The 16,517-nt window shown below is 47.0% G+C and overlaps 1 protein-coding gene across 1 annotated transcript; it reads left to right on the forward strand.

Moving 5' to 3' along the window:
* The first annotated feature begins 1,388 nt into the window (after positions 1-1,388).
* Positions 1,389-11,081, forward strand: SLC38A5 (solute carrier family 38 member 5). The gene is made up of 16 exons (XM_036460596.2): positions 1,389-1,412; positions 3,247-3,300; positions 3,378-3,453; positions 3,825-3,940; positions 4,029-4,102; positions 4,803-4,895; positions 5,035-5,113; positions 6,595-6,677; positions 7,038-7,096; positions 7,196-7,333; positions 7,502-7,581; positions 8,225-8,325; positions 8,580-8,695; positions 9,826-9,970; positions 10,058-10,161; positions 10,651-11,081. The coding sequence occupies exons 2-16, from the start codon at positions 3,248-3,250 to the stop codon at positions 10,750-10,752; spliced, it is 1,419 nt and encodes a 472-aa protein (XP_036316489.1). The 5' UTR covers positions 1,389-1,412; position 3,247; the 3' UTR covers positions 10,753-11,081.
* The last annotated feature ends 5,436 nt before the right edge of the window (positions 11,082-16,517 follow it).

Consider the following 16,517-nt stretch of genomic DNA (forward strand, 5'->3'; position numbering starts at 1 on the left):
TCTGAGCCCCTGGATGGAGCTGAGTGTGGGGGAGTCTCTCTCCTGCGGTGGGGAAGTAAACACCCATCCCTTGCCCTCCTCCAATTGCACTTGGGGTGGGGGCATCTAGGTTAGCTTTGAACCCCAGCCAGCCCCTGGCCTTTCCGGGAATTCTGTGCTCTCTATGGGGGGTGGACAGGTGGGTGGAGGGGCCTTTTGTCCACTAGGGCCTTAAGCAGCTCAGTAGATTTGGGCCGAGACCCCAAGTCCACCCTGTCTGACTTCCTCCTGGTGACATATGCCTGCCACATGCCTGGATGGGAGTGCACAGACACTCCCCCCATATACGACAGGCAGACACACAGTAGAGCTCTTAGGTTTAGGGTGTGGGTAGGCCTCACCCAATGCCTGGGCTCGGTCCAGGACTTCAGGGTGTGCCTAGTTTGCAGACTGTGTGTGTCCACCCTCCCTATGCAACCATAAATGTCTTCCCTGACTCTCTGGGGACTTCCAAGGGGACTTCCAAGATCTAAGGTCCTCTCTCGGCCAGGTTGTGTATCTGAGGTCAATTTATAGTGGCCTGCCTGTGTCTGTCTATCCTGCACTTTTCCCACTACTGTCCCCAGGTCTGTCCATCTACCCTGTGCAACCTTCTGCCTGAATCTGACTTTCTCCACCTCTTGTCATCTGTCCCCCAAGTTGTCCCTCTGCCTCCATCACTTCCCGTGTCCTTTGTCTCTCTGGGCTGGTGTGCCTGTTTCCAACCTCTGTTTGGGGATGTATCAGGCTGTGTCCACCTATCTGCCAGTTGTGCCTCCTAGTTACGACTGGGCCTGCCTGTTGCCCCTCAGTGCTTGCACAGGCCCATCCCGTTAGTTTCTGAGTCTGTCTGTAGTCTCTTTCTCCCAGTGAATGCCTCTTTGTCTGTCTACCACCCCCCATACCCTGTCTATATTTCTGTCCTCTCTGTTGTCTGTCCTTGTGCCTGCCTGTCTATATTTGTGACTGTTTCTCTTACTATCTCTGTCTCTCCTCTCCGCATGTCTTCCCTCCATCCATTTCCCATCCCACCGTCGGGCTGACCCCTCAGTCAATTCTCTCTGTCTGCCTGGCCGTTTCTTTGGGTGTGGCTCTCCTCCCTCCGTCTTTCTGTCCACTGCCCCTCCCCACAACCAAGACCTACACACACCTCAGGTTCCCTCCATGTGTGTCCTTTCCTCACTACTGCCCGCCCAGAGCCACAAGGAGGGAAACAGAATTAAAATGAAAACTGGTTCCTAGAAAAAAAAAAAAAAAAAAACCACAAAAAACGCTGGCCAGAAGGGGCTGCTCTGATCTGATTGGCCACTGGCGCTGGGCGGGGGCAGGTTCTAGAGAGCCGCGCGCGGCAGCTGTCCCTGAACTCTCTATCTGGAGTTGAGAAGAGCAGAGAGGTGAGGAGGGGGGCTCTGGCCTGGGTGGGGGGTCTTTGGAGACCCCAAAGCACGAGTGGAGGTCCCGGGAGGGGCCTCGGGGGATCCCCGGAGATCTTTTTAGCATTAGTGGGGAATTGAATGGGAGAGGGGTCCTTTGGTAACTGGTTCCTAAGAGTGAATTCAGGAGTGGGTAGGAGTCCTCAGAGGGCGCTCAGGGCTGAGGATGGTGCTTCATAAGAGCCCGCCCAGTCCCAGGAAAGGGACTCAAGACTTGGGGCTGGTGTCTCTTGGAGGCAGTTTTAGCAATGATGGGGGCATGGAAGACAGGGACTGTAGACTGGCCTGGGGATCAGAGACACCCTCAACCCCAGGAACACATCAGGTCCTGGAAGGGGTTTCTGATGAGGTCTCGGAGACAGCTCCTCCTCAGGAGGGGAAATTAGGTCTCAGGCAAGATTCCCGAGACACCCTGAGCCCAGGAAGGGTCTCAAGTCTGGAAGTGACCACAGTTCCTTCTGCCAGAAGAACCGTGTTTAAGACTTGACAGGGAATCTAGAAAACACCTCTGGTTCCTACAAGGGAGATTCATGGGGGTTCCCAGGGCACTTCTGTTCCTGGAAGGGTGCTCAGTTGGGAAACTGTTTATGGCATCTAGTGAGGATATTCAGAGTTGTGGCAGAGAGCTCGCCAAGTCAGGGGCTGGGGTCTCCTACCCCCAGCCCAGTGGACAGGTTGCATCAGCTCTGGGCTAGACTTGGGGCCCAGGCTTGGGGCCCAGGCAGGAAGGAGGGGGGCAGGAGGCATTGTGAGAAGTGGGGCAGTCAGCAGATACGTGGCCTGAGTGGAGATCTGCCATGTGGTGAGGGTGAAGGGATGTTGGGGGTGGGGGTCGGTTGGAGGGAGATCTGGCAAGGGAAGAGATAGCACAGCAAGAAGATAGAGTGTGAAGGTTTGGGGGGGAGGCTATTGCAGCTCCAGATGGCCATCTCGTCTGTGGAGTGGCTGCTTTCTCTCTATTTCTGTTTTTCTCTTTCCTCCATATTTATCTCTCCCAGTATGAGTAACTGTAGCTCTCCTCTGATGCCCTTTTCTCGCTCTCATCTCTTCTCTCAGCCTCTCACTCTTTTATTTATTTATTTATTTATTTATTTATTTATTTATTTATTTTAGTGACATGGAATCTTTATTTTTTTATTTTTTTTATATTTTATTTTATTTTATTTATATATATATATATATTTTTTATAAGTTTTTATTGTTCCTATTATTACAAATGTTCCTTTTTCCCGCCTCTCACTCTTTTAAAAAAATTTACTTTGTAAAGGAAATTAAAAAAATATATATATTTTATTGATTTTTCTTACAGAGAGGAAGGGGGAGAGACAGAGAGCTAGAAACATCGACCAGCTGCCTCTTGCACACCCCCTACTGGGGATGTGCCGGCAACCAATGTACATGCCCTTGACCGGAATCGAACCTGGGACCCCTCAGTCCGCAGACCAACGCTCTATCCACTGAGCCAAACCGGTTTCGGCTGTAAAGGAAATTTTATAGTTTACATTCAGTATGCTTTGTGTCAGTTCCAGGTGTACATCATAGGTGTATAGCTTTGTATACTTGACAAAGCGAACCCCCTGATATTTCAAATACCCATCTCAGCCTTTTACTCTTCAGTTCTCTCCATTTACTTCCCTGTCTCTGTCATCCTTCTGTTCCCTTCCCCCTCACCTCATCTCTGTTTCTGTTTCTCTACCTGTCTGCCTCGAGCTGAACCCCTACCCCTCCACCTAGCTCTCCCACCTTGTAGCCCCCTGCTGCACCTCTGACCCCCACCCCCTTTCCCTGCCCACAGGATGGAACTGCAGGACCCAAAGATGAATGGAGACCTGCCTGCGGGTGCTGTGGGGTGAGTCAGGGCCTGAGGGTCTGGGTCAGAGGGTCAGGATTACCTCTCATCAGCACCAATTTCTCTGCCCTCTCCAGCTGCAGGCAGGAACGTGAGGGCTTTCTGCACAGCCATAATTCTGCTCCTGGGAGGAAGTCAGCTGAGTTCATGGATGTGAGTGACCCTACAGGATCTGTCCCAGCTGCACCTTGCCCAGTTCATCTCCTCCCCTACTCTTCCCTCTTCCCAGCTACTCCCCTCCCCAGCTGTTTGCCTTTGGTAGCTGCTCCACCCTCTCTGGTTCCTCTCCACTAAGAGATGCTCCCCTCCAAAATTTCTCCTAGTTTTCCCTTTCCTGGTTCTCCTTTTCCCAGCTCCTTTCCATCTTCAACTCCTTTTCTTTAACTTCTTGGTTTCTCCTTTGGCCCTTCCTGGGCTTCCTCCTGTCCCAGTCACTTCCTCCCTGGTCTTTCTGGGCCCAGAGCTGATCTCCTTACTTGCTCCCCCCCATCCATGTGTTCCTGGGCCTTGCCCCTTACCCACAGTTCGAGGGGAAGACATCATTTGGAATGTCAGTGTTCAACCTCAGCAACGCCATCATGGGCAGCGGCATCCTGGGGCTGGCCTATGCCATGGCCCACACAGGGGTCCTCTTCTTCTTGTGAGTCCTAAGCAGCCTGGGGGGCAGGGGTGTTTGGGGGCAGGCGGGAGGCCTTGGGGCCAAGTCTGAGTTGTGCCATCTGCCACAGGGTCCTGCTGCTGTGCATTGCTCTTCTGTCTTCCTACTCCATCCATCTCCTGCTGACCTGTGCTGGCGTTGTAGGTGAGCCCCAGAGCTCAATCCAGACCCCTGCCCCACTCCCCTGACCGGAGACACCAGATTTCAACCCAAACCCCCGACTCTGGACATACCACCCTGACCCCAGATCTTAGACCCAGGACCCCAAAACCCACTTAACTCCCTGGACTCCAGACCCCAGACTGGCCCTGGCCCTTAGACCTCATCTCCCAGATCCGCAATTCCCAATCCCCAGCCCTCAGCCCTCAGTCTGGCCATAAACCCCATTGTTCAGACCCTCCTCCTCCCTAGACCACTACATTCCTCCTCTAACTCCTCCCTTCAGTCTCTAGTCCCCACAACCATGGAAGCCAGCTAGCTGTAGAACCCCGAGACCCCCTGGTCCTCAGACCCAAGCTTTCATTGCTCTAGATCTCAGACTTTACTCCCACGAGGGACTCAGACCATGTGTATGTGGTCTCAGACTATGTATATAGTGCTTTGCTCCCCAAATCCCCACTACCTAACTCCAGTCCGCCTCCTACCTTCTCCTTGGCCACAGTTCCTGATCACAGAGCCCACCTCCCAGATTCCACCCCAAGCCCAATTGTAAGTAACTCTCATCCCCAGCCCCCATCAATCAGATGCAATTACTCTAAACCCCAACTCCCCAACTCCCAGACCTTTTGGCCCCCAACCCCTGGCTTCCTGGACCACAACCTGTTCCTTCCTGTCCCCCCTGCAGGCATCCGAGCCTATGAGCAGCTGGGACAGAGGGCACTGGGGCCTGTGGGGAAGGTGGTGGTGGCCATGGTCATCTGTCTGCACAATGTTGGGGGTGAGGATTCTTGGAGTTGGAGGGATCAGCTTGGGGGAAGAGGCTGGGGTGTGGTGGGCTTCCCCAGGCTGGGCTGGGGAAAATGGGGTAAGGGGGTGAGGGAAATCCTTTTGTTTAAACCTCCCCCCACCTGTACCAGCCATGTCCAGTTACCTGTTCATCATCAAATCCGAACTCCCCCTGGTTATTGGCACCTTCCTGGAGATGGACCCTAATGGGTAAGTAAACAACACCTCTTGGCTCTGATGCACAGGTCACTGACTCCGCCTGTCAGGTCTGACTGCTGTCTTCAACTCTGTGTCCCAAATGGTCTACTTTGAGACTGTCGGCCACTTTGATCAGACTGTGATTCCTGTGTATTGTGATGCCAGCAGTATGTGTGACTGTTGCTCTGACTATAGGAGTTTAATAGACAGTGCTGATTTCTGTGACTGTTGTTTACTCTGACTTTCCATGTTCAACAGATTCTGTTTGATTCTGGGTCCATCAGGCTGGCTGAATCTGTCTCGCTTATAAATGTGTGGTCACTGACTCCAACAGTGTGTATGTATGTGTGTGATGTATACTGAGGTGCCAACTATGTATATGTGATTTCCTCCAAATGTATGTGCCAATAGACTACATCTCTGTTTAATTTAGTGACCATTGTTATGGCAAATTCTCTCTGGCTGTGTGTGAGTGATCCTCACCTATAACTGTACATGCTCTCTGTATTGTTCCAACCATGTATGCTTGATTGTTGTTCTGAGTATGCATTCAAATGACTGCATATTTAAAATCCTGGATCCATATACTGGCTTGAATCTGTCCAGTTGTTTGGATATGATGGTTGATTCTGTGTATCTTGTTAGATTTTTGGTATGATTCTGAAACCATCTAGGTAGCCGGCAGTCTGTGTACCTAGGTGTGTCTAATTATTATAATTAGCTCCCATTGTATACGTGGCCAATGATGTTTTGTAGGTTTATGTCAGTGTAATTATGTGTATGTATGAGATATAACCTAGTAGGCACTCAATAAAATTCTTTTGAACAAATGAGCAGTTGTTCAACTGATTCTGTGTTAACTGTCTTGCTTGAGCACCTCCCTCCAATATCTATATAGATCCCAGTCTTTCTTTGAGTGTGGTTCCAAAAGTGTGGCCAGCTGGCTGATTCATATGGTCTCTATTTCTGTCTTTGGTCACGTGGCCAAATTAGCCCAGCTACTTTCAGGTGTTCAACAAACCTTGAACTGTTCAAACAACCACACGTGTGCTTCTCACTTTTTGTCTGACTCTGCATCATTGTCTGCCAGCCAAATCATCAGACTATTGTTCTACCTGTCAGACACCAGGGTCATGGCTCACTCTGTTTCTGGAACTTTGTGTTGGATTACATGAGTCTGACTGACTTGGAGGTGTTGTTTACCCATCTGGTTGTGTATTCACTTGTGAGTCTGACAGCACAGTTTTGTCTAGCTGTGCATGTGTTCTTAGATGTACCTCTCTGACAGTGTCTGGCAGTCTGATAATTAGTCTGGCTGTTTCTATCAATCTTGTTGTGCCATCATTGTAACCACCTGAATGACTTCTCCCAGCTGAGGTGTTGGCTCATATCCTGATTACGGGCAGAAATCTGTCTGTCCAGCCATCTTCTATGTCCGCCTGACAATTTTTTTTTGGCCGGCAACTAGTCACTATATTTACCTATCTATCTAGGAGCTGGTTCTTGAATGGAAACCTTCTCATCATCATGGTCAGTGTGTTAATCATCCTGCCACTGGCCCTCATGAGACACTTGGGTAAGAGGCTTCCTGTGTTGGTCATTGGATAGTGGGATTGAGAGAACCCCATTTTCAAGGGCTATTGAACACTAGGGGAGAGCTTTTTTGATGTGGGTTTTAACAGATGAATAGGAGTTTGCTCTGGAGGGAAGGCTGGTCCAGGCAGAAGTAAAAGCTTATGCAAAGGTGTGGCATAATTGGGCTGAGGGGGTCTTGAAGGCTAGACTAGGGGTTTAATATTTGCTGTAGGGCAAGCATGTCAAACTCGTGGTTGGTGGGCCACATAAATAAGGCATTTGGCCCGCTTACCGAGAGTTTGACATGCTTGCCATAGGGGGTCCCTGGATTTCTGAGTTTCTGCGTTATTGCTATTTGCAGGCTACCTTGGATATACTAGTGGTCTTTCTCTGACCTGCATGCTGTTTTTCCTCATTTCGGTGAGTCTGAGAGAAGGACTTGAAGAAGTGGAGAGAGAGTTTGGGGCATTGGGACACACCCTTCCCTGTAACCTCATTTTCCCATCCTTTCTTCTTCAGGTCATCTATAAGAAGTTCCATATTAGCTGTGATGTGGGCCATAATGAGACAGCAGCAGAGAGTAAGAGCCCCCCAGTCCATCCCATCCAGGGGCTCAACGTAAGCTGTGAGGCCCAGATGTTCACAGTGGACTCACAGGTGCGTATGTAGGTCAATAGGGCTTGCACCACACTTAGGCCCTCTGGAGCCATGTATTGGACATTGGGGGCTTCCAAATATCTGATATGAAGAGCAATGGTGGGCCCAGGAACATGGAGAGTAGGGGATGGAACCCTGTAGGTTCTGATCTGATGTACATTCCCCCAGATGTTCTATACAGTGCCCATTATGGCTTTTGCCTTTGTCTGCCACCCTGAGGTGCTGCCCATCTACACGGAGCTCTGCCGGTGAGTGGACAGGAAAGTGGGCGTGTGTGATGAACCAGCAGGTAGGGTGATAGTCATAATGTCTGACAATCCCTACAGCAGTTCTGGGACTGTAACTTGATTGTTGATTGTAGATTATGCAAAGGGGGGGGGGGTTTGAGGTGGTCAGGAGGTCTTGGGAGACACAGGAAAGTGACTGTTTATTGATTGGGGCTCAAGTATTTTACTTTTTTAACATCCAATACAGTTATTAATGGACAGAGTGGAGCTGCAGAGATGATCAAATGGAGGTGGTGGCATGCACAGATGGGGACAGGGATATGACAGGCAAAAGGGGCTCAGGGATGATATGATAGGAAATGTGTGGATAATTAGGTATGGATGGTCAGATGAGGGAAGGGCAGTGACAGTCAAATGGAAGGGAGAGGCAGAGATGGTCAGACAGAGGAGATGGACAAAGATGGTCCTATGGGATGAGATATGGATGGACAGAGAGGGGAGGTTTGGCTAGTTACACAAGGGAGGTAGAGATGGGAATCCAAGAGTGTGCCAGCTGAATGCCAGCTCTGGGAGAAGTGGACCTGGAGGGTGGAGGCTGGTTTTGAGGGGCCTGGACTAAGTCCAGGGATATGGGCATTAGAATTCTATGACCTCTGTACCTTAGGCCCTCCAAGCGCAGAATGCAAGCTGTAGCCAACGTGTCCATCGGTGCCATGTTCTGCATGTATGCACTTACAGCCACCTTTGGATACCTTACCTTCTACAGTGAGTGGAGCTGGATCCAGGGTTGGGTGGCAGCTGGGGTGGGGACTGGGAAGGCTGGTGGGGCAGGAGCCTGAGCACTTTCCCTCCATGACTCCGGACTCATCAGTTTCCAAATGGACGGTATGCATCACATATGTATATTTTGTTACTCTCTCTCTGTGTGTGTGTGTAGGGGGGTGGTGGTGGGAGGAGGGACACTGGTTCTGGTTCTCCTACCACATACAGCATCCCTTGTCCCATGTCCCATGGCCCAGGCAGTGTGGAGGCAGAGATGCTACAAATGTACAGCCAGAAGGACCTGCTCATCCTCTGTGTGCGCCTGGCGGTGCTGCTTGCAGTCACTCTCACTGTGCCAGTTGTGTTATTCCCTGTGCGTGGGGACCAAGGGGGGCCATGGAGCAGAGGGACATGGGTAGAGAGGGTGCAGGCATAGATGTTTGTATGGATGTTGGAGATAGGAGTGGATGAAGGGATGGATGGAGGAGGCAGGGATGGACAGACAGGGAAGGCAGAGTTGTCAGATTGACAGAGAAGGCAAAAATATATGGTAGTACAGAGACAGTTGGGAGGACAAGGGTGTGGGAAAGCACGGGACTTGGTTGGAATGTCTGTGAGGAGGATTCTTTGAAAGGTCAGGGGCCTCTGAAGGGACCTTGCTGAAGGTGGCAGCCCCTGCCATGACTTTCCCAAACAAGTCTGATCCCCCAGGTATTTTACTAGAATATCTATGTTTAGTCTTTAGACACTACCTTGTAGAAGCATGTGCTTCCTCAGGGATACTTGCCCTGCTGATTGTATCCAGAGGTTAATTTTAGTTCAAGCGGTTGTTACAATAAACGGCTAATGAGGCAGGCAATCAAGGTTTTTTTTTTTGGCTCCTTATGCCAATTAACCCCTTAGCCTCTCTTTCACAGAAACATATGTCAGAATAATCATTCATCCATCACTGAGGGTCTGCCAGTCAGCCCCAGCACAGGGGTAGTAGTTGAAGGAAGGAGGTACATATGTCTGCCTAGACAGAAGAGGGAAGCAAAATGGTCAGACAGAGGGTAGTGGCATAGATGGACAGTCAGAATGAAGAAACGGGCTGGACAGAAAAAGGGTGGAAGCAGAAGTAATAAGGTATAAGAAGGACAAAGCTCTCAGATGAGGAGGTGGAATGATTAGAAAGAGGGGAGAGATAGTCAGATGGAAAGAGGCAGGGATCTCAGATAGGATGGAAGGACAAGTGGGTAGTCAGGGGAGGAGAAATAGAGATATAGTGGGTAGAGGCATAGATGGATGATCTGGCAGAAAGAAAAAGGCATGGATTATCAGAAGGGAGGTGGATGCTCACTCAGAAGTTGAAGGCACAGATGGATGGTCAGATAAAGTGGAGACAGTCAGATGGAAGGGAAATCAGGGATCTCAGACAGAGGGTGGAGGCAAAGACAGATGACCACAAGGAGAGGGAGGCAGCATTTTGGCACTGACTTGTGTCCCACCCTACTCTGGCTACAGATCCGCCGGGCCCTACAGCAGCTGCTCTTCCCAAGCAAAGCCTTCAGCTGGCTACGGCATGTGGCCATAGCCGTGATTCTGCTCATCTTGGTTAATGTCCTTGTCATCTACGTACCCACCATCCGGGATATCTTTGGAGTTATCGGTCAGTACCCAAACCTCAGTCCCCATTGAATATGGGCCTTGTACCCCAAACTTACATAGGCTCTTATTCCTCCTGCTTATACTTCAGGGTCCACCTCAGCCCCCAGCCTCATCTTCATCCTTCCCAGTGTCTTCTATCTTCGCATTGTACCCTCTGAGGTGGAGCCTCTCTCCTCTTGGCCCAAGATCCAGGTGAGTTTTCCAGGGAGGGCTGGGGAAAGGTGGGTGCTCTGAGGATGGAGCACTCCAAGATGGCTAGAGATAGAAGGAACTTTTTCAAGAGGGGCTTGGGCGAAGATGGTGCATTCAGAAAAGTGGTTAGTCTGAAAGAATGAAGAAGATTGTCTTAGGAAGGGGCTGAGCAAACAGAGCACCATCAGGGTCTGGGAAGACAGAGGGGACACTCAATGAGGCCTGGCATAGAGGAAGTGTTCTCCAGATGGAAAGTGCACTATTAGAATAGAGTCAGGAGAACTTTCAAGGAAGATGGAGGAGAGTACTCCCTAAAAGGTTATAGGAAGGTAGAAGGAAGATTCAAGGAATGGTCTGGATTTAAGGAAAGAGGAGCACAAAAGAGAGTCAGAAATGAATGGGGACTCTCTGGAGGGCCTTGAAGAACATTCTCAGGAGGAGCTCTGCTGTGGTGTCCCATCCAGTCTCATCTCTCCCTCTTGTCCACAGGCTCTGTGTTTTGGTGTCTTAGGGGTCCTCTTCATGGTGATCAGTCTAGGCTTCATGTTTTTCAACTGGGCCACAGGCCGGAGCCATGTGTCTGGACACTGATTGTGCCCTGTTCCAGCAAGACTCCTGTGTGCATGCATCTCTGTGTGTGGAAGAAGATGGGGCCACTCTACCAAGTCCCTCCTGTCTGGTGTGTGAAGGTGGCTGGTTCCCATTAACATGGCTGTCAGAAGTAGGCGGCCACAGAGACTGCAGAGTGGTCCACTGTCCTCCCCAGGGATCCTGAGCTTGGATCACGGTCTTAATCTCAACTCTACAGGAGCAGGAGGAGGCCAGGTCCTCAGAGAGGCCCTGCCCAACCCAGTCTGTATTGCCTTCTCCTGGTAGAATGTGTCAGGATTACACTCAAGTTAAAGGGAAAAATAAAGATGTTACTTGCAACGCTTGCCTCAGCCTTCTGATCTTTCTAAAACTTCTTGGTGGAGCTTGCTTAGGTTCAGACAGGGGTAAACTGAGACCCTGAGAGGAGTATTGAGCTGACTCTCATATGTTTGCTCACTTCTCCACTCCTTCAGTAACTTGCTACCCAAATCATTGTTTCATTCATTTGCTCATTTCAGAAACGTCTATTGAGAGCCTACTAGATGCCAGGCAGTGTTCTAGGCGCAGGGGTACTGCGCAAATCAAGCAGACAATTAGCCCTGGAATTGACGTTCTAGCACCAGAATGGGAGAATTATGGCCCACAGGCCAAATTCAACCCACGATCTATTTTTGGCCCTTGAACTAAGAATGGTTTGTATATTTCTAATTGATTGAAAAAAAAATCAAAAGAATAATTTGTGACACTTGAAAATTATACGAAGAAAGACTTGAATTTTCAAATTGAAAAGAGTCCTAAGTTAGCCCTAAGTTCTGAACTTTATTAATGCACACAGGCAAGTGTACACACGTGCGGAAGTAAGAGCCCATATCCTCTCACTGGAGCCCCCACCTCTGGCCTAGATCAAAGGGAAACAGTTAATGGCAGGAAACTCCTGTGGTGGTCATTGAAGTCACAACAAGGCCCCCTCCCAACCAGAAGGTGGAGTCAGAATTTGGCGCCACAAAGCTTGGAGACAACCCTCCCCTTAGAAACAAAATTCCAAGAAGTAACTGACCACAGAATACCTAACTTGTGGTTTGGCCTATGTCCACTTGAATGCATATTTCTTGCTCCTTTCACAGCGGTGCTCACACCCTGGCCTCTTTCTTTTCCTCTGTCTGAATAAACCTGCTTTGTTCTCAGTTCAATTCTTCCTTGACATTTTTCCTGGGTGAGTCAAGGACCTGGAGGTCCTCTGACACTCAAAAGGTCCCCTGTTGTGCAGGGGTAGGACCAGCCCCCCTCCCATTGCCTTGCAGAAGCTGTCCTTAACAGGCGGAGGCATTTTGGATTTCCAAGGGAGCATGTGCAGTTCCCAAACATGTTTGGAAGATAGCTAGCTACTAGTACACATAACACGTCTCATTTTAATGTTAAACACCCCTGGATGTAATTTTTAGTATACTAATGAAGAAAAGTTCTTCCCGCCTTGGCTTGGGAAGGGGTTTTAGGTGCAGTCTTGGATTTTCCAGTTCAAACATTTCTTGAGGGTGGTCCTTGGATTTCTCATTTGATTCCTGTGAGCAGGCTTAGCTAGCCCTGGAATTTATGTCTTTTTTTCCTCTCTCTCTCTCTCTCTCTCTCTCTCTTTTTTTTTTTTCCTAGTTCAGCCTGCTTTTTGTCAGGGGATATGTTGGAGAAATACAAGAAAGTCAGTAGAAGTTTAAAGATTAACTAATGATGTGGTGGCACAACCTGGTGACATGAAGAAGGAGAATTTTTGTGCATTGCTAAGCAAGAATCTGCTTTAATCATTCACCATTGTAAACGCTTTTTAAATTTAAAGTTCTTTTTTGACCCCAAGGAGAGTACTATATCAAATTTAAAAATTCATTCTATTGCAATTCTGATAGTTGCTTTACTTTGAACCTTACTGAATATTTAGACAGCTACAAATCACTCACTTTGATATGTATGTACATATTTTAATTAATTAATTAATTAATTTATTTATTAAATATATCTTATTGATTTTTTTACAGAGAGGAAGGGAGAGAGATAGAGAGCTAGAAACGTCGATGAGAAAGAAACATCGACCAGCTGCCTCCTGCACACCCCCCACGGGGGATGTGCCCACAACCAAGGTACATGCCCTTGACCGGAATCGAACCCGGGACCCTTCAGTCCGCAGACCGTTGCTCTACCACTGAGCCAAATTGGCTTTGGCTATTTATTTTATTTTTTAAATAGCCAAGATTTTATTTTTCTCTGATTTCAAAAATATATTTTACTGATTTTTTTTTTTTTTTTTTTTTTTTTTTTACAGAGAGGAAGGGAAAGGGATAGAGTCAGGAACATTAATGAGAGAGAATCATCAATCAGCTGCCTCCTGCACGCCCCCTACTGGGGATGTGCCTGCAACCAAGGTACATGCTCTTGACTGGAATTGAACCTGGGACCCTTCAGTCTGCAGGCCCATGCTCTATTCACTGAGCCTAACGGATTAGGGTTATGTACATCTTTTTAAAAGCTAAATAAATCTCTTGCCAGCCCATAACCCACGGATGACTTTCTTAAGAGCCTTGGACCCATCTCTTTGAAATATAATGTCAAGGAAGATAAGCACCCCACCACTCTCTCACCTGGGAATTTAACTTGGGTGCCTGGCTCAAAGCTATAAATAGTTCAGTCACTTGTCATAAAGATAGTTTAATTTTTCTTTTAGATTAAGGCAATTAGCCAGCACAGCTGACTACTACAATTAACAGGTGAATTTAGGACTTGCCTGGGGGTATGTGGTTCTCACACTTGGATGCTGCTGTGAAGACAGGCCAATGAGCTGCACAGTTGGACTTTCCAGCTCCTTCCACCATTTTTGGAATGTATGAAACACTACACCTTGAAGTGTGGTGTTTGGTTTCCAAAACAGCTGCCCCAGGGGCCAGATGATGCAATCTAGAAATATGGGGGAGTTAGTATCTGTTGGGTACATTTTGACCATTAAGAAAAGAAACTGGGAATGAGCCAAGCAAATTCTCCCTCCTTCCTCCCTCTCACGCACTATTCTGCGTATGGTTTCTTTGTATTGTTTGTTTGGAGACTAAAAAAAATATTTTTATTGATTTTTAGAAAGAGAGAGAGAAAAAGAGAGGAGGAGAGAAGGGAGAGGGCTAGAGAAATAAAAGCATCAATGAGAGAGAAACATTGATCTGCTGCCTCCTGCATACCCCTTACTGGGGATTGAGCTGCAACCTGGGTATATGCCCTGACTGGGAATTGAACCATGACCTCCTGGTCGACACTCAATCACTGAGCCACAATGGCTGGACAAGGATAATTTTTTAACAGTACAGGAAAACAAGAAAAGGTGCTGGTGGGCCACCAGAAATACTGAAGGACTCCTGGAAGACAGAAAATTGGAATCAAATTGATAGAGAAATCCAAGGAGATAAAATTGCAGTTAAAATCACCAGAGGCAAGAGCTGTTCTTTGTAACAGTCTTTTTAAAAAACTCCAATCTCAGAATGAAAAAGGAGAAAGAGGGAATACTACGCTGCTGTAAAAAAGGAAGGAACTCCTACCATTTGAAACAGCGTGGATGGACCTGGAGAGCATTGTGCTAAGCGAAATAAGCCAGTCAGAGAAAGATACATATCACATGATCTCACTCATTTGTGGAATATAATGAACAACATAAACTGATGAACAAATACAGATCCAGAGACAGAGAAACATTGATCAGACCGTCAAACCTCAGAGGGAAGGCAGGGGAGGGTGGGGGGAAGGGGAAGAGAAAAACCAGAGGACTTATATGCATGCATATACGCCTGACCAATGGACACTGACACCAGGGGGGTATGAACTTGGAGGTGGGGGGGAATAGGGGATAAGAACACACATGTAATACCTTAATCAATAAAGAATAAAAAAAAGAGAGAAAAAGGAGAAAGAGCAGGAGTGGGCCTTAGGTAAGTTATTGGGTGGAAGGGGGCAAAAAGGGTGAAATCAGAGACATCTGTAATACTGTCAACAATAAAATAAAATAATTTTTTAAAAGTTCATTTGTAGATTCTCCTCCAGCACCTCATAGATTGGCTAGAAGCTGTCACTTTCACCTCTATAATGAAACTCCAAGAATTGTTATTTAATGAAAGTGAACAATTTATCTGCCCAACCAATAACCATGAACATTAAAACATTTGATCATGTCATAGGCCATAAATACAACCTTGAGAACCCTGTGTATCGTAGAAAAATGTAAGGGAGATTTTCTGAACACAATATAATCAAACTAAAACAACTTTTCATACTACGTAGGAAGTTTTATAAAACATCCTTAAAGTCTATCTGAAAATGGCTGCTTTAGTTAACTTGTCTACCTCCCCAGTGATCCACTGAAACGACAGAAGAATTAATAAAGTACAGATGTTCCTTAACTTATAATGGGGCTATGGCCCCAATAAACTCATCCTAAGTTGAAAACTCATTTAATACTGAACATTATACCATAGAGTAGACTACCTCAAACTTGCTCAGAGCATTTACATTAGACTCCAGTTGGGCAAAATCATCTAACATAATACCTATTTTATAATAAAGTTTTGACTATCATGTAATTTATGCATAAACACAAAACAGAATTAAAAAACACCCTGAAAACACAAGAGTATCAGTTGTTTACCCTCACGATTATGTGACTGATGAACCTGTGCTCATTGCCAATCACAAGAGAGCACTGTATCAAATATTGCTAGCCTGGGAAAACATCAAAATTTGAACTACGGTTTCCACTGAATGCATATTGCTTTTGCACTATTGTAAATGTGAAAACTTGTAAGGTGAACCATCATTAGTAGGGAAACCAGCTCTACTGGAAAATAAGAAATTCTGAAGAATTCACCGAGACCGGTTTGGCTCAGTGGATAGAGCATCAGTCTGCGGACTCAAGGGTCCCAGGTTTGATTCCGGTCAAGGGCATGTACATTGGTTGCGGGCACATACCCAGTGGGGGATGTGCAAGAGGCAGCTGATCCATGATTCTCTCTCATCGATGTTTCTAACTCTCTATCCCTCTCTCTTCCTCTCTGTGAAAAATCAATAAAATATATTTTAAAAAATATTAAAAAAAAGAAATTCTGAAGAATTCCTTAAAAAACGAAAGAAGTTCAGATAAGATATAAAAGGGTGAAAGGAATCAGAAACCAAAATAAGCAGGAGGAATCAACTAAGAAGATAAGAGTATATCCAGAGAAACTCAAAGCAGAGCATAAATGAATGGAAAAAGCAAGAACTACCCCCAGAACTAAAGGGCTAGTTGGGCCTGTAACACTCTTACACCAGCAGGTGGCACTCTAATAACCTTTAATGACTGAACTTCCTACCTACTTCCTAGGAAGGGCTCCCTACGATAGATGTGGGGAATGCCAAGAAAGGAGCACATCAGGGTCTGAGGAACCCTCAACCCATCACAGAAATAATGGAAAGAAGCACATGTGTAGAGAGGGAACTACTTCAGCCTATCTGTTATCTGGTTAATCACCCTAAAGGAAAGAGGATGGTCAGCGTGTCCTACCCTCTTATATAGTGTCTGAACCAGGTCCCATACAGTGATATCTTGATTCATACATTTTATGAATATACAATAATATTCACATAAAACTATAAAACACATAATATGTTGCTCAAAGCACCATTGGCTTATATCATTGGTGCAAAAACAATGTTCTAATAAGAACATGTTTCCCTAAGAAAGAATAAATCTTAATAAAGCCAACAGAGTGAAA

This window comes from Pipistrellus kuhlii, unplaced genomic scaffold (genome assembly GCF_014108245.1).
Source record: "Pipistrellus kuhlii isolate mPipKuh1 unplaced genomic scaffold, mPipKuh1.p scaffold_m20_p_32, whole genome shotgun sequence".
Taxonomy (NCBI): domain Eukaryota; kingdom Metazoa; phylum Chordata; class Mammalia; order Chiroptera; family Vespertilionidae; genus Pipistrellus; species Pipistrellus kuhlii.